This window comes from Nymphaea colorata, chromosome 7 (genome assembly GCF_008831285.2).
Source record: "Nymphaea colorata isolate Beijing-Zhang1983 chromosome 7, ASM883128v2, whole genome shotgun sequence".
NCBI classification, from domain to species: domain Eukaryota; kingdom Viridiplantae; phylum Streptophyta; class Magnoliopsida; order Nymphaeales; family Nymphaeaceae; genus Nymphaea; species Nymphaea colorata.
The window spans coordinates 9,761,028-9,788,028 of NC_045144.1; the positions used below are offsets into that span (position 1 = coordinate 9,761,028).

Genomic DNA, 27,001 nt, shown 5'->3' on the forward strand with positions numbered 1-27,001 from the left:
ACTGTCAACAAGTCTGAGGACTTTTACTAGAAGTACACAAATCTTCAATACATGAGAAGCTTTATGGTAAGGACATCAAAGTCCTTGATTCTTAAAGACATGATTACTTCTCCAATTTTTTTCCAATTATGACATATAGAGGAGTTTATTTACATGTTCTAACTATCTTTATGTTCTTGCAAACTGCAAGATGGAGGCATACACATATACTATTTAGATAGGTAAAGATTACATATAGTTCAACATTTAAATTTTTCTTAAGGATGTGTGCCATAAAATTAGAAAATGGGTAAGCGGGTGTATATATTTGTCTATGCACTCGTGAATTGATATATAGTCTATATAGATTTATTTTTGTAATAATTTTTGTTCTTTTTCTGTATTTTTTATTTATTTTTTCTGTAAGTTTTGTTTTTAACCTTTATTTATCGATTTCTTATTCCTTTCCCACAGTACTGCATGGCATGACCCTCATTAGATGCAAATATGCTTCTATGCTGGAACTGGTATGTAAGCTGCCCGAGGAAGCTAAACCTAATGACATTGGAATCTTAGGTTTTGGTTGGTAGTTGATGCACAATTCAATTAGAGTTACAGACAACCATTACAAAGTTCTAAATTTGATATTTAGCACTGCTTAGGGGAAAAAAAGAGCATGAAAATAGGTAGACATTAAAAGGTTTGGAAAGTAGAAGTGACAAGATTCTACTAAAGTTTCATTTTGATTAATTTATTTGTTAGTTGGGTGATGCTTTATATTATGTGTTATTCAAACCACATCACCTGAGTTTGAATAATTGCTACTGAGTGCAGTTTTTGATTGTTAACATGTACAAATCTTCCTTTTTATTGTGTAATTCTTTGTTCTATATCTTATTTTATTTTGATTTTTGACTTAATTGATTTCAGGTAAGTCAGAATACTGGTAGAATTCACTTGTATGCATGTGGTAAGGGGAAGGATTTGAGGCCAAGGCTACTCTGTGAAAACTTTAGACTAGAAGAAATTGAACTTCAGGTGCAACCTTCTCTTGAAACTGACAATGGTACAGTTGAAAGATCCATAATCCACAACCCAGAATATCGAGGTCAAATCCTTACATTTATCAAGGAATGGAGTGATCTTAGGCCTATTGAACGTAATAAATTACATGGAAAGCCATTGCAGTTGCCTTTAAGCATGGAGTTATGGTTTCTTAAAGAAGCATCTAACTATGGACCTGAGGTATGTTACTATTCTCAGAAAATGTGTTGCTTATTCGTGTAACATTTCCATTTTTTGTAGTTTACAACTTCTTCCTGGTTAAAAGTTTTGGTTTGATGATCAATCCCCATGAAGATTTTTCTCTTTCCATATGTTGGTTGATGTTCTTTCTTTGGTAGAAATATGCTAACTAGAACAAATGAATGGTTATTGTGTCCTGTTATTGTTGTGACACCTTGAAATTTCACCCTTTCCTTCAATAATGTATGCAACTAATCACTATGAAGTATGAACAGAAGAAAGATCTCAATGTATTACAACAAAAACAATTTACAACAATTTCAAATGAATTTACAACTCTACTTCAGTGTTAGAGTAAGTAATCCAAAACTAAAATCCCAATATTCCCTAAGTTTTCAATCTTCAGAAGGCACCTTGTGCGTCCAATGCCTCCCTTCTATTCCTGCTTACTGGAGAACTGAAATCTCATCTTGTGGAGTAGGTAGCAATTCCTACTCCCCTGGAGCACCTCTTCCAGCCCTCTGCCTCCATCAAAACACCCACTCCTCGCCCTTGGCCAAAAGAGAATGGCTAGAACCGGTCTCCTAGTCTCATAACATAGGCCTTTCAATGTCATCTCGGACTATGATGGTTTGTTTTCAGGTCCTTGGAAGAGGGTGGCTCTAACATAATAGTAAGTTGAAAGCACATGATATTCTGGCATAGTCCATTCAAGGTCTTCCTGTCCTTGTTTGCCATGGCATACGCAACAACTGGCAGTGGATCAGAAATATTAGCGATCTGATCAAGATATTCCAATATAATCATTTAGCCTGTGGTGGGAAGTTGAAATTCGTGCCGAGAGTATGAAATTTTGGCATTTGGCTTTTGATATTTGAGAACAAATCTTCTCCAATTTATCCTATAATCCCTTTGATGAGCACTCATAAGAAATCTTGATCAACACCTCTTGCGAAAGAGTGGAGGTGATAAAGGCAGCTGTCACTTGATTGTACTTCTTCCAAGTTTCATACTTAGGGTTGAACACTTGTCTGGTAGAAACAACCTGTCCTACACTTAATTTCCTGTGACATTGTGGAGGGACTGGATTGGATTCATCCACCTTTCCAGAGATACCATGACTCTTAGTCAATGAGAATTTGTTTTTTTTCCTTACGAAATTTGGAGGTAGTAAGTTTTGCAGAAATAAATTGTCCCAGAAAATTGGATGAAATGACAGAAGGGGAAGAAGAATCCATGAGGCAGAAATAGAAAATTTAAGAAAAATTCAAAAATAAGGTGCTTGTCCATCAAAAAACAAAGGAAAGATTTTCAACAACATTTGAATGTGGGTGAACAATATTCTTCTTCCTCCAACAGAACGTTCTTTCTTTCTTGATTCCCCTCCCCCCCACTCCCCACCACAACCCCCCCCCCCGCCCCCTTTGTGTCTCTGATTTTGTCCTCTTTTTTTTTTTCTCCTGTCTTTTCTTTTTTTTTTTGAGAAGGGGCAGCAAATAATTGATCAAGCAGTTCTTCTGTGTAGGTTGAGCAATCTAATAATTCACAACAGATATGTGAAGGGAACTTAAAAGGTTGAAAGAAAAGAAAATAAAATGTTAGGATGAGAATGAGAAAATTTGGAAAACAGATTCAGTTCAGATATCTGATCAAATGATGCTGAACTGAAAACCGTCCAAAAAATGATGCTGGTCTCTGACAAAAATGTAATTGCACAGAAAGTAGAAAAGAATAGAATACGGTAGACTGATTTAAGAAATTGATTCAGTTCAGCTGGCTGATGAGATGAGTTAGAGCAGAAGTCAGTCACAAATGTGATGCTGATCTTTGATCAGAAAGTAATGACACAGAATGAGAACAGACAGAATATTATAACTTGGAGAATATTTAATGCAGAACTGATGTAATCTAACTTGCAAACAGACAATGTATGCTAAAACGATCGAAACTTCTAAACTACCGTACTTACACTAGAAGACAACAAAAGGAAGACAGCATAAAACAAAAGTAACTTTTTACTTCATTCGACATCAAGTAAGTACAAAATGAACGGTCGCCCATTTATATGGGCAAAAGTGTAAAAACGGGTTGGATCCTGAACAAGTACTCTGGTTCCGAATGGATCAACAAAGATACGAATGAACATACTTACAAAATAGATCACACAATAACATATGTAAATCAAAATTACAATTCAACCCTTGGTCTGCCTTGAGTATCTATGCAGAGGCACCTCCTCTCGTGTATGCTCTGGGTCCATAGGGGATCCCACGGTTGAAGGTTCATGAACTGCACCGATGCCCGAAGTTGGAACCCGAGGCGAGGAACTGGACCCAAGAGAGTGACGAGTCTGGTCCTGCCCTGCATCAAGAACAGAATGTAAGATTTTGAGATATTACGCCAAACCACTGGATTGAATCCTTTGTAGATGCGAGAAGAGAAGAAGAGGAGGTGACTGCACGTGCAATAGAGAGAGAGAAGAAAAGAGGGCAGCAACCATGGCCCTACCTCCTTATCATTCATATAACCTAATGTATGCTACAAGTAAATACATAAAACAACAAGTATTTACAAGTATGCCACCACCCACTATGTTTAGGTATATGGGCAAGTTGGATCGGGTCTGTAGACCCGATCCAATTTGTACAATCTTAACAGCCCCCCACAAGTTGTGCAAGAGGTTTGATCATGCACAACTTGTTCTTCAATTCCCAAAAATGGTGCCCTGTGAGCCCCTTGGTAAAAAGATCAGCCACTTGTTGAGACGTGGCTATATAAGTAGGAACAATCTCGGGTTCCTCAACCTTTTGACGAATGAAGTGTTGATCAATCTCTATATGCTTAGTGCGATTATGTAGAACAGGATTGAAAGCAATCTTGATCGCACTTTGATTGTCATAGAATAAAGATGACTGAGCAATGGGAAGGGAGAGTTCCCCAAGCAGATGACGTAACCATGAGGCTTCAGCTGTGCCTGCAGCCATTGCCCTATATTCTGTCTCAGTGCTGGATCTGGCAACTGCATGTTGTTTCCTGCTACTCCAACAAATAAGATTAGAATCAAGGAAGAGACAATAACCTTAAACTGATCGTCTATCGTCTGGATCACCTGCCCAATCTGCATCAGTGTAGGTGGAAATGCTATGTCCATTCAAAATAGTTGACTGTCTTGTGTAAATGAGTCCATCCCCAAGAGTAGCCTTAAGGTAACGCAAAATGCGTTTGGTAGCATCTATATGCCCTTCTGTGGGTGCATGCATAAACTGAGATACTTGATTCATTGCATACACTATGTCTGGACGTGTAAAGGTGAGATATTGTAGCATGCCAACTATACTCCGATAGAAACTAGGATTTGAGTGTGCATCACTCCCATCAAAGGCATTCAATTTTGTGTTGAGAACACTAGGAGTATTTATGGGCTTGCAATTTGTCATACCTGCTCTATCCAGAATATCAAGAGTATATTTATGCTGCGTAAGAGTTAATGTGTTATATTTTCTGTCAAGCTCAACACCCAAGAAATACCGTAGTTCGCCGAGATCATTCATCTTGAATTCTTGTTTCAAACTTTCAATACCTCCTTAACATGAGATATATGACATGAAGAATTTCCAGTAAGAACTATGTCATCTACATATATGAGTAGCCAAGTGGTAACTTCACCTGCATGATATATGAATAAGGAATGATCAAGTGAACTTCGGAGAAAACCAGCCTGCTGTATATGAAAAGAAAATCTATCGAACCATGAACGAGATGCTTGCTTAAGCCCATACAACGATTTTTGTAATTTGCACACCTACTGAGTTGGATCATTGATAGCATAACCTGGGGGTTGTTCCATGTATACCTCTTCCTTTAGAAAGCCATGAAGGAAAGCATTTTTAACATCCAACTGATATAAAATCCATCCATGTGAGACTGCAAGAGAGATGATAACACGGATCGTTCCCATCTTGATGACTGGACTGAAAGTCTCATCGTAATCTTCCCCATACTGCTGAGTGATGCCTCGAGCCACAAGACGAGCCTTATATCTATCAATGCTGTCGTTGGGTTTGTACTTGAGTTTGTAAACCCATTTTAAGCCCACTACATTCTTACCATCTGGACGAGGAACAATCTCCCAAGCTTGACATTCATTCAAGGCAGCCATTTCTTCGTTCATGGCCTCCACCCAATATTTGCTTTTGCATGCATGTTCATAGCATTTTGGCTCCACTTTTTTGCTCAATTCTGTCATAAAAAGCTGAAAATCCAAAGAGAAATTATCATAACTTACCAATCTATCAATAGGGCGCCGCACACGTTCCGACCTACGTGGACAAGCAGTGACAGTTTCTGGAGCAGTTGTTGGAATTGATCGTCGAGTATACACTACTCCTGAGAACCGAGTAGGTGAAGACATGTTGTTGGTCTGAGTAGATGAAGCTGTGCTGTCCAACTGAGTATCTGTGGCTGTCTCGAACTCATCAATAATTCTGTCACTTTGTGCATGGAATGTATCAGCCCCTTGGCCTAATATTTCAACATTCAGCCATGAATCATATACATCATCTCTTACATTAAGTGTTGCCTGTGGCTCCTTTAAATCCTTCAACCTAAGCTCATCAAAAACAACATGTCGTGAAATATACACGCGCCCAGTCTTTGGATTGTAACATCTATAGCCCTTGTAATTTTCTGCATAACCCACAAATCTACACATAACAGCTCGATCTTGAAACTTATTTCTCAAGGAAACATCAACATATACGTAACAGACACACCCAAAAAAACATAATTCATTTTAATTTGGCTATTCTTGGTGTAAAATAAAGAAAGGTGATTTTCCTTCAAGTAGAGACAATGGCAGTCAATTAATGACATGAACAGCAGTATGAAAAGCTTCAGTCCACAAATTCATGGGCAGATCTGTGTCATGCATCATACTTAGTTCACTTTCAACTATATGTCTATGTTTTCTTTCAGCAATGCCATTCTGTTGTGGTGTGTGTGGACAGGAAATCCGTCTAGTGATCTCATGATTTAGTAAATACTCAGGAAAATCATTTGAAATGAACTCACCACCACCATCACATTGGAAATGCACGATATTACTAGAGTATTTGTTTTGGACCAAGGTATGGAATTGAGTGAACAAGCGGAAAACCTCTGATTTTCTTTTCATGAAATGAATCCAAGTGTAACGGGAATAAGAATCAATAAAAACAACATAATATCTACTCTCGAAAGAAGAAGAAATAGGAGTAGGCCCCCAAACATCAGAATATATGGTATCAAATAACTTTGAAGCTCGCTTATTTATTGACTGAAAAGGGAGAGCATCGCTCTTACAAATATGACAGCTTGAGCACATGCTAGACTCATTTACTAGACTTAGACTAGACTTTTGTAATAGTCCGTCTGCAACAAGACTTTGAATGAAAGACTGGCTACAATGTGCTAAACGACCATGCCAAATGGATGACTTATCATACTCATGACTAGGAAAAGATGAATCTGAAAGACAAGACTTGGACACCTTTGGAGCTTCTTCAATGACGTACATGTCTCCTTTGCGAACACCCTCAGCGAATGTCTTCTTGGTTCGAGCATCCTTGACATAAACAGAAGGAGTAAACTCAACAGAGGAATGAGTATCGTCAATAAGCTTTGACACAAAAATGATATTTTTCTTGACGTTTGGAACAACAAGAACATTTTTTAAAGGTATGGAGGAATGAGCCATGGATATGTTTGCATTTCGAATATGTGATATTTTGTGATGGGAACCATCTCCTGTGACAACTGAGCCTTTAGCTAAATAAGGGAGAGTACTAGAAAGCTTACCTGCGTCACCAGTCATGGGCTGTAGCACCAGAATCCACATACCATTGTCCTTCTTCATTTTGCTTAATATTGACTTTAGACAAGGCTGTCATTAAAATCTGTTGCACATCAGTAGGAATGTTTGATGTTGCAATCGTGTTCAATACAGCTGACCCTGTTGCCTTATTGTCATGCCTGACTTGTTTTCCCTTGTTTTGAGGGTTATGCCAACATTCTGACTTCACATGACCTCTCTTATTGCAATAAAAGCAAGTAGGTATCCTTCTTTGTACATTTGCCTGAGCATTTTTATTTGGCGTTGGAAGAATACCTCTCCCCATGCCTGCTTGTGAGTTCCAAACCCTAGGACGGCTTCCTTGCAAAGCATGGGTCCTGGTGACTAACACATTGTGACTGCCAGAAGGAAATAATTCTTGTCGTTGTATACGACTTGCTTCATGTTGAATCAATTTTGCTTTCAGGTCTTCAAAAGAGGGAAGAACATGTAATACCTCTAAAGCAGTGCAGAAAACATCAAAATCTGACCCCAAACCACTCAAAGCCTATTGTACCTTGTCCTTGTCACTGACTGGGTGCCCGATGATTGCAAGTTGGTCACTGACATTTTTGATTTCATGTATGTATTCCAAAACTGAACGTGTTCCTCGATTGATATCTTGAAATTGCCTCTTGAGTTGTAGAAATCTTGCTAACGATACTTGAGAATACGTGGTAGCGAGTACATTCCACAACTCCAATGCTGAAAGATCATCATCAACGCCCGCCAGAACTTCTTCTGACAATGTGGAGGTGATATATGCTACGAGGGATTGATCATGTGCCATCCACGTTTCATATTCAGGATTAATTTCAGCAACGGTTTCTTGAATTTGCCCTGCAGCATTCTTCACCTCTCGCATGATCCATTCTGGTGGCGCAGGTGTGGTGCCATTGAGATGACCATAGAGACGGTGACTCTTGATGAAAGGGACTATTTGACATTTCTAAGTCAAATAGTTGATGTAATTCAGCTTGGGAGATGAGTTGAGAGAGGAAACTGGACGACAATATGGAAGAATTGCGGTTGTGATGGTCCATGGTTGATTTTGAGGCTAAACGTATAAGGATGAAGGCTTACAATAGATACTAGGGTAGATGATAGCAACCAGAAAAACGGAATTTTAGATTAGGGATCAAGGATTTCAGGGTTAGGGCAGAAAAACAGAAATTAGGGTAGAAATTAGGGCAGAGATTTTAGGGTAGGGCAAAGATCAAGGGATTTTAGGGTTAGGTCAAAGATTTTAGGGTTAGGGCTGAAAAACAGAAATTAGGCAGAGATTTTAGGGTTAGGGCAGAAAACAGAAATTAGGGCAGAGAATGAGACTTCTTACCGGACAACCTTAGTGGCAACAACCTAGCTCTGATACCATGTAAGATTTTGAGATATTACGCCAAACCACTGGATTGAATCTGTAGAAACACGAACCACAAGGAGAGAGCAGAGAAAGAACACACGATATACGTGGAAAACCTCTGAAAGAGGTGAAAAACAACGGGGAAGCTCTGACCTAGGGGCAAACCGCAACCCTAGGAGAGAGAAAATAATATTCACTTAACTCAACAATTACACGTAAGTGAAGAATATATAGGAGGGAGAGAAAGAGTGCCACCTAGGGTACCGAGCGAGCCTCGGTACCCATGCCCCATAGGACCGGGTCCAGATATGGACCCGGTTCCCCATTACAATATATTTTAACACTCCCCCTCAAGCTTGGCATACATGTCAAACATGCCAAGCTTGCTAACATTTTTCTCAAATTGAGATGTACATAAAGACTTAGTTAAGACATCAGCGACTTGATCTTCAGACTTCATATAGGGCAGAATCAACTCCTTTGAATCTATGCGTTCTTGTATGAAGTGGCGATCGATCTCCACATGTTTGGTTCTGTCGTGCATGACCGGATTGTTTGCCAAGTTAATAGCAGACTTGTTGTCACAATACATCCTCATCTTCTCTTCCATTTTAACCTCAATATCTGCTAAAAGAATTTTGAGCCGTAACATCTCTATAACCCCCATAGCAACCGCCCTGTATTCAGCATCAGCACTGGACCTGGAACAAACTTCTTGTCTTTTACTTCTCCATACCACCAGGTTACCTCCAAGAAAGATGCAGTATCCTGTGGTAGACCTTCTAGTATCTGTGCATCCTGCCCAGTCGGCGTCAGAGTATCCTTCAATGCTGAGTTGATCTTGTCGAGTGTAGAGCAGTCCTTTCCCTGGGTCATTCTTTATATATCTCAATACTCTTTCAGCACTTTTCCAATGACAATCAGTAGGGGCATGCATAAACTGACTTAACACACCCACAGCATACGTAATATCCGAGCGAGTAAGAGTGAGATAAATAAGTTTACCAACCAGCCGCTGATACCTCCCTTTTCCTTCCTCATCCAAGATAGTCCCAGTTTTGATACTTATCCTTGTGCCAGACTCCATTGGAGTAAGAAAGGGCTTGCATCCCAGTTTACCTGTCCTTTTTAGAAGATCCAAAGTGTATTTTCTTTGGCTCATAACAAGTCCAGTCTCAGATCGCGCGATCTCAATCCCCAAAAAGTACCTTAGTTTACCCAGATCTTTGAGATCGAATTCCGCAGCTAACGTTTCTTTCATCTTTTTTTTTTCTTCTTCGTCATCACCTGTGACAATCATATCATCAACATATACAAGTAGAAGGCTCACCAGACCATTTCTCTGCTTGGTGAAGAGGGTGTGATCACCATTTCCCTGTTTATATCCATTAGTCTTCATTACAACCCTTAGTCTTTCAAACCAAGCTCTAGGGGACTGCTTGAGACCATACAAAGCTTTCTTGAGATAGCAACACTTCCCGTTCTGAGCATATCCAGGCGGCATGCTCATATAGACTTCTTCCTCAAGGTGACCATTCAAGAAGGCGTTCTTGACATCAAGTTGGTCCATGCTCCACTTCTTTTGCACTGCAAGAGCTAAGATGACCCTTACGGTCTTCAGTTTTGCCACGGGAGCAAACGTCTCAAGATAGTCAATCCCATATTTCTGGCTAAACCCTTTAGCAACAAGACGAGCTTTATAGTGTTCTACAGTGCCATCAGGTTTGTACTTCACATTAAACTGGCTCTGATACCATGTAGAAACACGAACCACAAGGTGAGCGCAGAGAAAGAACACACGATATACGTGGAAAACCTCTGAAAGAGGTGAAAAACCACGGGGAAGCTCTGACCTAGGAGCAAACCGCAACCCTAGGAGAGAGAAAATAATATTCACTTAACTCAACAATTACACGTAAGTGAAGAATATATAGGAGGGAGAGAAAGAGTGCCGCCTAGGGTACCGAGCGAGCCTCGGTACCCGTGCCCCATAGAACCGGGTCCAGATATGGACCCGGTTCCCCATTACAATATATTTTAACAGAATCCTTTGTAGATGCGAGATGAGAAGAAGAGGAGGTGACTGCACGTGCAATAGAGAGAGAGGAAAAGAGGGCAGCAACCGTGGCCCTACCTCCTTATCATTCATATAACCTAATGTATGCTACAAGTAAATACAGAAAAACAACAAGTATTTACAAGTATGCCACTGCCCATTATGTTTAGGTATATGGGCAAGCTGGATCGGGTCTGTAGACCCGATCCAATTTGTGCAATCTTAACACAGAATTGAGTAAATTAAGGCAGAGTAAGATCTGAAGCGCAAATTAGAACAGATTAGGACAGAATACGATCTGATGCAGAAAACAGTAATTCATGCATAAAACAAAATTAGGTATAGGAAGAAACAGAATAAACCGATGGAGAAAGGGATGGAAGGAAAAACAGAAGGAATAAGAGCTGAAATACTCAAGAAGTGGAAACAGATCCCTTGAGACACACATCAGGGTTAGACTATAAAAGGCATTGCCATAATGTGAAAATACATCACTTGACAATAAACCAGATACCCATACAAGTAATGGATACAATATATGGACTGGACTGGGTTCATATCCAGCTCCAAAATAACAAGTACTACAGAAATGCACATCACTTAACAAGTATCAAAGAGCGTAAAGGCTCTCTGTAATGAGAGGAGTCATTTTCCCTACATATTGAAGAGAGAGGAAAGAGTTTTTACGACAGAGAGAGCAACGGGCTGCCATTGGCTGGCTGATGGCTAGAAAATCTAGTGCTTTAGTTGGCCAACAGTTAGCCCCTATGGCTGCTTAAACCATGAAGAGAACATTGTCTCCGTGGTTTGTTATTTGAGAAATGGATAACAAAATTAAATTTAGTTTCAGAATGTATCACAATTTTTGCACTTCTCCTCCGGTCCTCCTTACTAGACATTGACTTCTCTTCTTATTAGCTTTTACCTAAATTTTATAATTTTTTTCATTTTCTAAAAATTTCTGAGATTTTACCAATTTTTTTTAGACAAATAACTTGACCAAAAAATACCAAGGAAAACATCATGGTTAAATTCCTAGAACAATATTTGTGGCTATGACATACACACCTTCCCACACCCTCAGCCAAGTTTTCTTTCTCCATTCTTTTATCCTTTGGGTGGTGGTTGTGTGGAGGAGAGGACAGTGTTATATCTTCGTCTGCACCAAGTGTTTGTTTAAATAGCCAAAGTTGTATATATTTTGTAAGGTTTTTGAAAATGTAATTGTAGGCATATGCATTCCCAAAATCTTGAATGACAACTTTAAGTTTAAATGTTGATACTAGAAAGCATGAGAATTTGAATGCATGAATAGCAGTTGTAAGATATTATGTTGAATAGTTCATAGATATAGCATCTGGAGTTGAATAAGTGCACCTCTAAGTCATCTCCAACCATTGCCCTCCTAGAAGTTCTTTTTCTGAACTTGTATTCTTTCCTTTCTCTAATATGCACAGAAGCTACTGGCCGGAATACTTGTGCTTCTAATATTCTGATTGGGAAATACTGATTTGTTGTTATACTGAATAACTTTGTTAATTCAGGGATTACTAAAAGGCAGAAGCACACGCCGTACGACTCCTTTTGATGAGATAAGCCACCCATTACCAGAAAATGCCATGTGGAGAAAGGTCTTTCTTCGTGGTGGTTCTGTGAACAAGACAAAAGAGTATACTCAAGCTCGGAACATTATGGAGCAGCCACTCTGTAAACTGTGCCAGGAACCATGCCTGTATGTGCTCCACCAGAAAGTTGATACACTTATTAAAGAACCTTTGAATTTATTTGAGTATTAGTTGCTAATGCTAATTTTTTATCTTTCCACCATAAGTGGTCCACTTGCCAAGGAACCTGAATATTTTGAGGACCTGTTTTGTGGATTCAACTGCTTTGAGGAGTACAGAATAAGAACCAGCCAACGGGCATTACGTGAGGTTAGGGGCTTGTGTAGTACTAGTGGCATTTTCTGCATAAATTGACGGCAACCTGAATTTCACTATTTTATATTGTCCCCCTCCCCCCCACTCTACTATTGTTTGGTAAAATTACTATTCTTGTTTTTTAGGCCCTTTTCAAGGTGGAAGGTGGTGTTTGCACATTATGCAAGTTAGATTGCCACAAACTTGTGAAATGCATAAGGCCTTTGTCTATTCGGGGAAGGCGTGAATTTATCCACAAGACTGCTCCAAATTTGCTTAACAGCAAGAATCTGTAAGTAACTATCGTTGGTCTCAAAGAAATTGGACCTGATGTGAAACAGGAATTGGAGCAAGCCTTATCATACTTTGATGGTTGTAACAATCTTGCTTTACATCTATCCAGTTGTGCAGTTTTGTTGTAATTTGGAAAGGCTTGACCATTGATGGGAAAATTGTTGTTCCGTATCTCACAGACACGTCAACTTAGGATGCATGTCCAAGTCAACATTCCTGTCCTTTTTATGCCTTTTTCATATTGATCCCTTATTTCTAGTTATATATCTATATAATTGCACAATTGTGTCAGTTTATGTTTATGTCTGTTGACGTGTTTTAATGTACGGGTCTGGATCCAGACCCGGTCCAGTGTTGCTCCTGTTTTCGCCTGTTAAGGTTCTACTTATGTTTGTTACCCTAATTTTTGAGGGAGTGAATGAAATATTGCAAGGAGACAGAGTCTGGTCGCTAGTGGGTGTCGGCTCTTCTCCATCGTTGTTTTTTCCCTCTAGTTGAGGGGTTTTCCACGTTAAATCTGTGTTCGTCTTTATTCTTCCTTTTTACTGTTTCAAGTTTCAACATGGTATTAGAGCCAAATTGGTTCTGTAGAAACACGAACCACGTAGAGGAAGAAGAGGAAGAACACACGATGTACGTGGAAAAACCTCGGACGAGGGAAAAACCACGGGAAGCTCTACCTAGGTGCACACCCGCAACCCTAGGAGAGAGAAAAAATTCTATTTCACTTAATTCAACACTTATACATAAGTGACAATATAAAGAGGGAGAGAGGAGAAGCCGCCAAGGGTACCGAGCCCGCCTCGGTACCGCGCCCCATAGAACCGGGTCCAGATATGGACCCGGTTCCCACAACAACATATTCTAACACTCCCCCTCAAGCTTGGCATACATGTCAAACATGCCAAGCTTGCTAACATTCTTTTGGAATGAAGAAGTACAAAGCCCTTTAGTTAGGACGTCTGCAACTTGATCTTCAGACTTCATATATGGCAGAATCAGCTCCTTTGAGTCAATGCGTTCCCGGATAAAATGACGGTCAATCTCCACATGTTTGGTCCTGTCGTGTAGAACTGGATTATTGGCAAGATTAATCGCAGACTTGTTGTCACAGTACTTCTTCATTTTATCTCCCAGTTCCACACCAATATCAGTCAAAAGAATCTTCAGCCACAGCATCTCTGTAACCCCCATTGCAACAGCCCTGTACTCAGCCTCAGCACTAGACCTCGAACATACTTCTTGCCTCTTACTTCTCCAAACAACTAGGTTACCTCCAAGAAAGATACAATACCCTGTAGTGGACCTCCTTGTGTCAGTGCAACCTGCCCAATCTGCATCTGAGTAGCCCTCAATAGTAAGTTTGTCTTGTCGAGTATACAGCAGTCCTTTTCCTGGGTCATTCTTTAGATATCCCAACACTCTTTCTGCACTCTTCCAGTGACAGTCCGTGGGAGCATGCATAAATTGACTTAGCACATTTACCGCATACGTGATATCAGGGCGAGTTAGAGTAAGATAGATAAGCTTGCCGACTAGCCTCTGATATCGCTCTTTTCCTTCCTCATCCAGAATAGTGCCTGTCTTGATACTTATCTTAGTCCCCGACTCCATAGGAGTAAGATAGGGCCTACAACCAAGTTTACCTGTCTCCTTTAGTAAGTCAAGAGTGTACTTCCTTTGATTCATAACCAGCCCTGTCTCTGATCGAGCAATCTCTATCCCCAGAAAGTATCTCAGCTTACCCAGATCCTTGAGGTCGAATTCTTTAGCTAATCTCTCCTTCATCTTTTTGTTTTCTTCTTCATCACTGCCAGTGACAATCATATCATCAACGTAGACAAGGAGAAGACTCACCAGACCATCTCTCTGCTTTATGAATAGGGTATGATCTCCATTTCCTTGCTTGTACCCAGTAGACTTCATAACGATCCTTAGTCTCTCAAACCAAGCTCTAGGCGACTGCTTCAGGCCATACAAAGCTTTCTTGAGGTGACAACATTTTCCCTCTTGAACATACCCGGAAGGCATGCTCATATAGACTTCTTCCTCCAGATGGCCGTTCAAGAACGCATTTTTAACATCAAGCTGGTCCATGCGCCACTTCCTGTGCACAGCAAGAGCAAGAATAACCCTCACGGTCTTCAACTTTGCAACAGGGGCAAAGGTCTCAAGATAGTCGATCCCATACTTCTGGCTGAACCCCTTTGCAACCAGACGAGCTTTATATCGATCTACAGTGCCATCAGGTTTGTACTTCACGTTGTAAACCCACTTAGAGCCAACTAAGTGTGTCCCTTTAGGGGTATCAACAACTTCCCATGTTTTGTTCTTAGTTAACGCACCCATCTCCTCCGTCATTGCATGTAACCACTTGGGATCATCCTTAGCATCATCCACCGACCTGGGAATAACAACTTTGGATAAGGTTGTGATAAAACACTTGTCATTTGTACTGAGCTTAGCATAAGAAACAAATCTCTGAATAGGGTGAGAAGTACATGACCTGGTGCCTTTGCGCAAAGCAATAGGGAGCTCTTCATTCGATGGACTTGGGTCATCCGGGGAGATCACAGGATTGGGATTGGTTCTATCCTCATCACCAACATCTTCCACTGTAGCTTTCTCCTTTCTGACATAAACCTGGCCAAACAAGTGATCCCGGGCAACAGTGGGCTGAGCATCCACCGTGACCCCTTCCATATGACTGCCCTTCTCATTACTGACCGTGACCGTGTCAATCACACTGGGACTAACCTTGTACTCCAAAAAGTCCATAAACTGAATCAGCTGATTAGAAGAATACTCTTCCCCTTTGTTCCCAAGACACTCCCCCTGAAGAGGATTCACCGGAAAATACGACTCATGTTCATGAAATGTGACATCCCTCGAAACATACACTTTGGAAGTAGTGGGATCCACACATTTGTACCCCTTCTGAGTGGAAGAGTACCCCAAGAAAACTCCTTTAATAGACCGGGGATCAAGTTTTTTGAGAGTAGGGCTATGATTATGCACAAAACAACTGCACCCAAAGACACGAGGAGTAAGAGGCCACGGATTCTGAGTGGGCTACAGGGTAGAATAAGGAGACTGACCATCCAACACCCTAGTAGGCATACGGTTAATGAGATGTGCACTAGTGAGAAGTGCATCACCCCAATACCGCTTAGGGACATGACGTTGGAACATAATGGCCCGGGTAACATTCAAAAGATGACGATTTTTTGTTCAGCTATACCATTTTGAGGAGGGGTATAACTACAAGAGGTTTCATGAACAATACCCTTGCCTTTCAAGAAATCATCAAGGGATTGGGAGACATATTCCCTTGCATTATCCGTACGGAAAGCTTGAACAATTGTATGGAATTGAGTCTCAACAAAGGCAACAAAGTTTTTCACAACTGCTGGAACCTCACTACGTTCTCGCAGCAAGTACACGAACGTACATCTAGAGTAATCATCAATAAGCGTCAAAAAATAGTGACAACCACCACACGTGGGTACTCCAGAAGGACTCCAAACATCGGAATGAACTAAGGCAAACGGATGAGTGGTTTTATTCAATGAAATAGGGTACGAAGCCCTGACATGTTTAGCCAATTGACACACTTCACAAGCGAAGGAGTCAATGGAGACAGAAGCAAACAAATGAGGAAACAACTTCTTTATTAACGGAAAGGGGAGATGTCCAAGACGCTCGTGCCATCGCAGAACAGTAGATCTATCGTTCACACCAGACAAGTGACCACTCGTGGCAGAAATCAATGCTGAAGCAACTTTTACCGGCAGCCTGTAGAGCCCATCAGTAACCGAACCAATCCCAATATTCTTCCCCGTCACCAAGTCCTGCAGGGAACAGTGATCAGCAGAAAAAATCAGATTACAGTTTAATTCTTTAGTAATACTGCTGACAGAGAGTAAGTTCACAGGAATATTTGGAACATGCAGGGCATTGTGGAGACGGTATTTGTTCAACAGGGACAAGCTCCCTTTCCCAGCCACAGAGATAGAAGACCCATCTGCCATAGACACGCGTTGCTTGCCAGAGGAAAGTTGATATTCTTGAAAGAGTTTAGAGTCCCCTGTCATGTGGTGAGTGGCTCCACTATCAACAATCCAATCACCAAGAGAAGGGTTATCTTGATCAGTCGAGGCAACGAGGGCTTGGGCTAGCTGAGCCCCTTCAGACGTGGAGGACTTCTCAGGGGTAGTAGATAGGCGGCTGATGTATGCCTGTAGCTCCTTGAGTTGATCAGGGGACAGCTTGGACTTTGCACCACTAGAAGGATTGCTCTGACTGGAATCAGACACAGAAGGGCTACGCTTGCCAGAGGGAGGACGACCTCTGACCAGTCTCTTCTCGGGATGAAGATCCCAACAGAAATCCACCGAATGCCCCAACTTGTTGCAATGAGTGCAATGCCGGGCAGGACGCTGCCCAGTCCCTGAGGCACGGCTGACAAAGGCAGAAGGGCCATGACCGGTGTCAAGATGCATCACCTGGCGACGTTGTTCTTCAGACTCAACACGAGCATATACTTCCTCTATCCCCGGAATCTCATCACCATTAAGAATCTGGCTACGAATAGACTCAAATTCATCCCGCAGGCCTCCCAGAAACAGAAACATACGGTCCATCCATTCCTTTTCCCATTAGAGGGAATGATCTGAACCGCACTTCCACTCATCAGTCACATGATAATCTAGCTCCTCCCATTTGGTCTTCAGGGCAACATAGAAGGCAGCAACAGACAAATCACCCTGTGTCAGGGAGTAAATATTGCGTTTAATCTGATAGGTGCGCAGATGTCTCTTCTTGCGACCATACATCTTTGCAAGCACAGTCCACATATCGAAAGAGGTCGGCTTCCGCAGAATGAGGGGCTGGATATCGGAGGACACAGAGCTGATAATCCACACCTTCACCTGGCTGTCCTCCAACGCCCACGTCGCCCATTGAGGATCAGATTTGATGGGCGCAGGTTTGTCGCCAGTGATGTAAGAGAGACGCCCACGGCTAGTAATCCCAATCTCGAGAGCGGCAGACCAAGATAGGTAATTGTCCTCGGTCAGACGGATGGAGGTGACCTGGATCGGCACGTTCTCAGTCTTGGAGGCGCTGCCCGCGTCAAGAACGGCATCTTTTTGAGTCCCCATCGCTTCTGCCATCACAAACAAGCACACAGCAACAAGAGGCACAGAAACGGAGAGTTGACGGCGGCGGGAATGAGGCAGCGGCGACGGAAGGCAGGCGACGGCGCAAAACAGAAGCCACCCACGGTGGCAGAAACCTAGAACGGGCCGAACGGAGGACTGCGGAGGCGCAACCAGCGGCGGAACGGAGGACGGCGGCGGCAGAGCAGGGCGACGTCACAAGGGCAGCAGCGGCGCCGGAACTTCAACGGCGTCGGGCGACGAAAAACTTCCACGTCTAACGATCCTCGGGAAAAAAAACTCTTCTCCAACTTCGATGGCTCTGATACCATGTAGAAACACGAACCACGTAGAGGAAGAAGAGGAAGAACACACGATGTACGTGGAAAAACCTCGAACGAGGAAAAAACCACGGGAAGCTCTACCTAGGTGCACACCCGCAACCCTAGGAGAGAGAAAAAATTCTATTTCACTTAATTCAACACTTATACATAAGTGACAATATAAAGAGGGAGAGAGGAGAAGCTGCCAAGGGTACCGAGCCCGCCTCGGTACCCGCGCCCCATAGAACCGGGTCCAGATATGGACCCGATTCCCACAACAACATATTCTAACAGGTTCTAATTTTTTTTTTACTGTGCCCGTTGGAGAAGGCTCTTGTTCCTCACTGTTCAGATTGGACCAGAAATCCCACGTCCCTGTTTTGAGTGAGTATTCATGCCCTGCTTGTTGCCGTGGAGTTCCGGTGTCCTCCCGCTGCTGATATCGCCAGCCGCCGTCGACCCCCGGCGCTGCTCCATCGTCTCCCGCTGCCTGCATCGCCCGATGTCACCCGCTACCTGCATCCCGTGGAGCTCTGCCGTTGTTCTGCTCTGCCGCCGTGAGTTCAGGTACGCCCGACGCTACTTGGGTTCTGGCCTTCCTCCCACGAACGCCTCTTCTCTGCGGTTGTGCATGGGGCGTAGTTGCTCAGCGTCCACCGTCGCCCACCTCTTCATGTTCCTCTGTTGTCGCCCGAGACCTCCCTTGCTGTCTGTCGTTGCCGTTGGCTTCATAGTGCCATCGTCTTCTCCTCAGCGTCAGTTGTGTTAGCTGCTTTTTTACGTTGGTTCCTGCGACAACACTCTGCAGCACCGACGCCCAGTCTTGCCCAGCATTCTGCAACGCCTCCTTCTGTCCTTTGGTGCTGTTTGTGCTTCCTGCGCCCATCATTTGTTGCCTTAGTCTCTCTACGCCTACCTCCACCGTGATAGCACACTGCAGCAGTCTGCTCACTGCCGTCGCTGTTCCACGCTTGTTTTTTTTGCTGCAGTGTGTTTCCTTAGGCTGTTGTTGGCTTGGATCATGATTATGGCTGAATCTTCTTCCTCTATGGTTAATGTTGGTCGAACTGTTTTTGGGGCTTCTAGAACAGAAAACATTCCTGTCCAAGTTACTATCATTCGCCTCACCAAGGAAAATTACTTTCAATGGTCCGCTGCCATCACTATGGGGATTGCTAGTCAAGGCCGTATTGCCTATGTAAATGGGAGGAAAGTTGAACCTGTTGAGACTAGTGCGGCTTGGGATACTTGGTTTCTTGAGGACAACCAAGTAAAAACTTGGATTGTCAATTCTGTATCCTCCAATATTCAACCCCTCATCCTTCGTAAGAAGACTGCGAGAGATATGTGGGTTATTTTAGAACAAATGTATGGCCAGAAGAAGAAGAAGGTTTGTGTGTGTCAACTGATGGAGGAGGTATATGCTCTACGGCAAGGGGATCTCTCTGTCGCAGATTTTTATGCAGCCTTAAAATCCAAATGGGAGGATCTTGACTACTATTCTGATGATACTTGGAATTACCCCCAAGACCAAATACATCATGTAGCCACAGAATGGGAGAATAGGATATTCTTATTCTTAGCCAGACTGAACGATGACTTTGAAAGTATAAGGAGTCAAATTCTTAATTCGGAAGAACCGTTTAGTATTGAAGATGTCTACTCCCGTGTTGAAGCTGAAGAGCAAAGGCGCCTTGTTATAACTGGAAGAAAGGGGGATCATACCTCATATAATGAAAGGTCTGCTCTGGTTAGCCGTGCCCCTATGGGAGCTGCCCGACCTCCTCGAAGATGTACGCATTGCAAGAAAATCAGTCATACCATGGAGTTTTGTTGAGACTTGCATCTTGAAAAGAAGAATAGTAGAGGAAGGTCTTCTAGTGGGAAGAAGCCTGTCTCTGATGCTAATAACCCTAATGATGGGAAAACTCCCATCTCTGCTGAACAAATTCGTGAGCTTCGTGCATACTTAAGTCAGAGTGATATCAGTCAGCCCGAGGCATCAGATGATGTGAATATCAACCGTGCCCTTGCTATTTCAAAGGAAAAAGGTAATTCTTGTATGGGAGAATGGATTGTTGACAGCGGTGCTACCCACCACATGACTGACAATCCTAAGTTTTTTCACGAATATAAGCTTTCCTCAGGAAAGGAACGTGTCTCTCTAGCTGATAGTTCTTCTATTTTTGTGGCTGGGAAAGGGTGTCTCTCACTTTTGAACAAATTCCTTGTTCACAATGCTCTACATGTTCCGCATCTTCCCTTGAATCTCTTGTCTGTCAGCAAGATTACGAAAGAATTAAATTGCGAACTTATTTTTTCTACTGGTCGTTGTATTTTGCAGGACTTGGTGACAAGGAAGAAGATTGAGATTGGTTTGGCTTCTGAAGGACTATATTGTTTACCTGTGCATGTTGTCACTGCTCTAATGACGGCGGTTAGAAAAACTAAGAAGAATAGAGAAGATTTACTTCAGCTATTTTTGTTTTGGCATGAACGCCTTGGGCATCTTTCGTTTGGAATTTTGAGACAAGTATTTCCAAATTTGTGTTCTAATTTAGACATTAATATGATATCTTGTGATGTTTGCCAGTTTGCCAAACATGTAAGGGCTTCATACCCTATATCTTCCACTCATTCTAATGAAGTTTTTGCCTTAATTCATTCTAATGAGTGAGGACCCTCGGGCATTCCTTCTCGTCTTGGCTTTCAGTACTTCATAACCTTTATAGATGATTGTTCTCGCAATACTTTTGTATACTTACTGACAGACCGTAGTGAAGTTTCCAATGTCATAGAGACCTTCATTACTCTTGTGGAGACCCAATTTGAAAGTTCTGTTCAGATCTTCCGGTCTGACAATGCCTGTGAGTATATGTGTCAGTCTGTTGATAATTTCTTTCGAAAGAAGGGAATTGTTCATGAGACATCATGTAGTTATACTCCCCCCCAAAATGGGGTGGCTGAGAGAATGAACCGTCAGTTACTTAATATCACCAGGGCTCTCTTGTTTCAGCGGAATCTTCCAAAACAGTATTGGGGTGATGCTGTTCTCACGAGTGCATATTTAATCAATCGTATGCCTAGTCGTGTGCTTAATGGGTGTACCCCTTTTTCTATGTGTAGAAATATGCAATGGAAGAGAGAAACAGAGAAGAAACACACGATATACGTGGAAAACCTCAAGAAGAGGTGAAAAACCACGGAGAAGCTCTAACCTAGGGGCAAAACCGCAACCCTAGGAGAGAGAAAATCTATTCCACTTAATCAACTCATTTACAATAAATGGAGATTATCTAAGGGAGAGGTAGAGAGCCCCGCCTAGGGTACCAAGCCAGCCTCGGTACCCATGCCCATGGGACCGGGTCCATATCCGGACCCGGTTCCCTATTACAAGATATTCTAACACTCCCCCTCAAGCTTGGCATACATGTCGAACATGCCAAGCTTGCTAACATTCTTCTCAAATTGAGATGTACATAAGGCTTTGGTTAAAACATCTGCAACTTGATCTTCAGACTTCATATATGGCAGGATCAATTCCTTTGAATCTATGCGTTCCCGTATGAAATGGCGATCTATGTCCACATGTTTGGTTCTGTCATGAAGGACTGGATTATTAGCTAGGTTAATAGCAGACTTGTTGTCACAATACATCTTCATCTTCTCTTCCATTTCAACCCCAATATCTGCTAGAAGAATCTTTAGCCATAACATTTCTGCAATCCCCATAGCAACTACCCTGTATTCAGCCTCAGCACTGGATCTAGAACAGACTTCCTGCCTTTTACTCCTCCACACCACCAGGTTACCTCCCAAAAAGATACAGTACCCTGTGGTGGACCTCCTAGTATCTGTGCACCCTGCCCAATCGGCGTCAGACTATCCTTCAATATTCAGTTGGTCCTGCTGAGTGTACAGTAATCCTTTCCCTGGATCATTCTTTAGGTACCCCAACACTCTCTCTGCACTCTTCCAGTGACAATCAGTAGGAGCATGCATAAATTGACTCAACACATTTACAGCATAGGTAATATCAGGGCGAGTAAGAGTAAGATAAATAAGCTTACCAACCAGCCTCTGATATCTTCCTTTTCCTTCCTCATCCAGGATGTTACCAGTTTTGATACTTATCTTTGTACCTGACTCCATTGGGGTTAGAAAAGGCCTGCATCCCAGTTTACCTGTCTCCTTTAGAAGATCCATAGTGTACTTCTTTTGGTTCATAACAAGTCCTGTCTCTGATCGAGTAATCTCTATCCCCAGAAAGTACTTTAGTTTACCCAGATCTTTCAGATCAAATTCAGCAGCTAACCTCTCCTTCATCTTCTTTTTCTCTTCTTCATCGTCACCTGTGACAATCATATCATCAACAATACAAGAAGAAGACTCACCAGACCATTTCTCTGCTTAATGAATAGGGTGTGATCACCATTTCCCTGTTTGTATCCATTAGTCTTAAGGGACAGTGTGGAAGAGTATTCTCCAAATCAGCTTATTCAGTTTACGGAATTCTTGGACTACAGATTTAGTCACAGTGTGGAAGATACAGTCAGAGATGATAAAGACAGTCATGTGGAAGAAGATACACTCAGAAATGATAAAGACAGTCATGTGGAAGGGGGCCCTGTGGTTGATCAGCCCACATCCCGTGATCATTTGTTTGGGCAGGTTTACACTAGAAAGGAGAAAGATGTGGTTGAGACTGTTGATGTAACTAATCCCAATCCTGTGAGTTCCCCGAATGAACCAAGTCCAATGAATGAAGAGCTTCCCATAGCCCTGCGCAAGGGGACCAGGTCATGTACTTCTCACCCTATTCAGAGATTTTCAAAACTCAGTAAAGAATACAAATGCTTTATTACCACTCTGTCTATGTCTGTGATTCCCAGGTGTGTGGAAGATGCTAGAGAGGATCCTAAATGGCTTCACGCTATGACATAGGAGATGGATGCCTTGGCAAAGAACAACACGTGGGAAGTGGTCGATATTCCCAAGGGGACTCACTTAGTTGGTTCCAAGTGGGTGTTTAGTGTGAAGTATAAACCTGTTGGTACTGTGGAACGATATAAAGCTCGTCTGGTTGCAAAGGGGTTCAGCCAAAAATACGGAATTGACTATCTTGAAACCTTTGCTTCTATTGCACTGTGAGGGTCATTTTGGCACTTGCAGTGCAAAAGAAGTGGGGCATGGACGAGCTTGATGTCAAAAACGCCTTCTTGAACGGTCATCTAGAGGAGGAGGCCTATATGAGCATGCCTCCCGGATATGCTCAAAGTGGAAAATGTTGTCATCTCAAGAAGGTCCTATACGGCCTGAAGCAGTCCCCTAGAGCATGGTTTGAAAGACTGAGGGTGGTAATGAAGACAAATGGGTACAAACAAGGAAATAGTGATCATACCCTGTTCATTAAGCAGAGAAGTGGCTTGGTGAGCATTCTTCTTGTGTATGTTGATGATATGATTGTCACAGGTGATGATGAAGAAGAGAAAAGGAAGATGAAGGAGAGGTTAGCTGCTGAATTTGACCTTAAAGATCTGGAAAAATTAAGGTACTTTTTGGGAATAGAGATTGCACGGTCAGAGACAGGGCTTATTATGAGCCAAAGGATGTACACTCTGGACCTCCTGAAAGAGGCAGGTAAACTGGGATGCAGGCCCTTTCTAACTCCAATGGAGTCAGGTACAAAGATAAGTATCAAAACGGGTAACATCCTGGATGAGGAAGGAAAAGGACGGTATCAGAGGCTTGTTGGTAAGCTTATTTATCTTACTCTTACTCGTCCTGATATTACTTATGCTGTAAAAGTGTTGAGTCAGTTTATGCATGTTCCTACTGATTGTCACTGGAAGAGTGCAGAAAGAGTGTTGGGATACCTGAAGAATAACCTAGGTAAAGGGTTGCTGTATACACGGCAGGACAAACTTAATATTGAAGGATATTCTGATGCTGATTGGGCTGGTTGCACGGATACCAGAAGGTCTACCACAGGGTACTGCATCTTTTTAGGGGGAAACCTGGTGGTATGGAGGAGTAAAAGGCAGGAGGTCTGTTCTGGATCCAGTGCTGAGGCTGAATACAGGGCTGTTACAATGGGAGTTACAGAGATGTTATGGCTAAAGATTCTTCTAGCAGATATTGAGGTTGAAATGGAAGAGAAGATGAAGATGTATTGTGACAACAAGTCTGCTATTAACCTAGCTAATAATCCAGTCATTCATGACAGAACCAAACATGTGGAGATAGATCGCCATTTCATACGGGAACGCATAGATTCAAAGGAATTGATCCTGCCATATATGAAGTCTGAAGATCAAGTTGCAGATGTTTTAACCAAAGCCTTATGTACATCTCAATTTGAGAAGAATGTTAGCAAGCTTGGCATGTTCGACATGTATGCCAAGCTTGAGGGGGAGTGTTAGAATAAAATGTATAGGGAACCGGGTCCGGATATGGACCCGGTACCCATGGGCGCGGGAACCGAGGACGGGCTCGGTTCCCTAGGCGGGTCTCTCTTCCTCCCTCTTTTTATTCTATCACTTATTGTAATTGTTGATTAAGTGAATAGAGTTTTCTCTCTCCTAGGGTTGCGGTTTTGCCCCTAGGTTAGAGCTTCCCCGTGGTTTTTCACCTCGTTCCGAGGTTTTCCACGTATATTCTGTGTTGGCTTTTCTTCTCCCCTTTCTACTGCGTGTTTCTACAAAAATAAAAAGTCAAGATAGCACGTGTAGACTTATTTAGGTTTCTTTGTTTTTAGAAATTAGAATCACAGATATCATCATAGTTGGTAGTAAGAAATTAGAAGATCTTGCATGCTCCAAAACATATCAAAGCAGTGGCATTAAACTATAAACTTCTCTTTATGATATACAACCTTTGAACTTTAATTGTTCAATTTTATGAAATTTTCTCTTTCAAACATCTAAACTAAAGTGATGTTCTTTATGTTATGGAGTGTTTGATGTCTGTGTTATCATGAATTTTATCTGTGTTCTTGTTTCTAAGTTGATAATCATAGGCTTTCTATAGAGAAATGCTTCAGTTTTGTTGTTAAGAGGAAGAACAGGCATGATTTCTACTACAACTCCAGTGTAACACATAACGACCAAGAAATTGAGCACACTTGGGTTTAGCTTCATGGTCTCATATATTGGGAAATTTCAACTTTTTCACCAATTAATAAATGTGATGCAATATTGTTTCATTTATCGCTTTTGCTAGTTTCTCTTTATTATTTTGCTGTTATTGTAGCTATTGGTTTTTACTGAAGCAGTTACCCTTTTGAAAGGAAAATAAAGTAAGATCATATGGCAAGGGAACTAGTCTCACCCTTTTTGGTATTTCTCTCAGGGTCAACAAGCTAATATTCGAGCCTGTAGAGGGCAATGCATGGCACGCAGACCATGTTATACCAGTCTACAAGGGTGGAGGTGACTGTAGATACTTTCTGTTTTTCATCTCCCTTTTCTTTGCGATACTTAATTCCACCATTTTGTTACATTTTGCAGGAGAATGCAGGTTAGAAAATATGAGAACATTATGTGTTGCCTGCCATTCAAAAGTTACAGCAGCTCAACGAGTTGAACGGAGACTAGCAAGATCTGAGGCAAAAAAACAACTGAAAAGCATCATGAGAGAACTTGAAGCAGCCGATGAGGTTTGTAAAACTCCACTATCTCTTTGGCCTTGCTTTTTCTTCTCCTTTTGCAATCAAGGTGTTGCAATGTTGGCGCTTTGGAATCCCTTTACAAATGGCCTTTCACATTCTAGTTTCATTTCCCATTTATCGCCTTCATTTTATATTGGTAGATTTTGTTGTCTTGAAACCCACACAAGCAAAACAATTGTAACGTTATTGGCTTATTGCTCGAAATCAGTTTTCAGATGCAAACAATGACATTGAAGATGACGCATTGCTAATTAAAGTCCCTGGAAGTGCATATTCTGTTGATAATACAGCAAGCGAAGATGACAAATCTCCAAAAGTTCTTCAACCTGGGGATCAAAATAAATTAACAGGACTAGTTGAATCTGCTTATGTGACCCAGAATTCCCAGCATAACCCTCATGCGTCGAGTGAGTGAGTGCTTACAGTTATGGATTCTCATTCATGGAAAAGTGGTGCAATCTTAGTCCAGGCATTGAATTTATGTGGACGGCTGACCTATCAGGTGCTTGTGACCAGAAGAAAATCTTTGAGTTTGTGGATCGTGCACCAGAAAGTCAAGCAACTATTGAATTTGATGATGGGTGGTGGATGTCCAAATGGACCAGAAAAAGAATGGCGAAGCCCAGAAATTGACCGTAGGCTCACTTTATCAAAGAGTTCTTCCAAGAGGATTTTTAAGATGCCTGTTTTTTCCCTCTGTAGTGTGAACTGTGAAGCTCTAGCTGTGTTTCACCAAAGCATACATTTTCCAGCTATGTGTATTTTCTATATTCAGGGATCGTGCATGTAAAGTAGACGGTTGAAATTTGGTCTTAATCAAAGTGGTTTTCTGTTTTTAGTGGCCATAGCTTGCCTTCTCGTTGACTGCTGACCCAAGATAATTAGTGCTATTTGGCTGTTGATTTATGGTCTACTTGAAATGAAACTGAAGCTTTTTAATGGATGTTTGTAATATTGCTTAAAGCATAAGGATTGTCTTTTACATGCTTCAATCTTATCATTGTCGTTTGGCAATGTTCTTAATGTCTGTTGAAACGACGATGGCACAAGACAAAGGAGAGAACTGAAATTTCCAAGTGCCAACCAAAGCTTCTCGCTTTACTCAACTCCACCCAGAAAGATTGACGA

General features: G+C 41.9%; 1 protein-coding gene across 6 annotated transcripts in view; it reads left to right on the forward strand.

Annotated features, from left to right (window-relative positions):
- Positions 1-26,784, forward strand: part of LOC116257565 (uncharacterized) — a 127,192-nt gene extending 100,408 nt beyond the window's left edge. For 3 of the 6 annotated variants that reach the window (XM_050078589.1, XM_050078590.1, XM_050078592.1), the window contains 8 exons: positions 910-1,224; positions 12,054-12,241; positions 12,341-12,443; positions 12,575-12,720; positions 25,555-25,634; positions 25,713-25,861; positions 26,082-26,284; positions 26,390-26,784. In XM_050078589.1, the coding sequence (XP_049934546.1) occupies positions 910-1,224; positions 12,054-12,241; positions 12,341-12,443; positions 12,575-12,720; positions 25,555-25,634; positions 25,713-25,861; positions 26,082-26,284; positions 26,390-26,663 (1,458 nt within the window). In that variant the 3' untranslated portion in view covers positions 26,664-26,784. Of the gene's footprint in view, positions 1-909; positions 1,225-12,053; positions 12,242-12,340; positions 12,444-12,574; positions 12,721-25,554; positions 25,635-25,712; positions 25,862-26,081; positions 26,285-26,375 lie in introns of all 6 variants that reach the window. The other 3 variants (XM_031634437.2, XM_050078591.1, XM_031634440.2) reach the window with 3 other exon arrangements.
- The last annotated feature ends 217 nt before the right edge of the window (positions 26,785-27,001 follow it).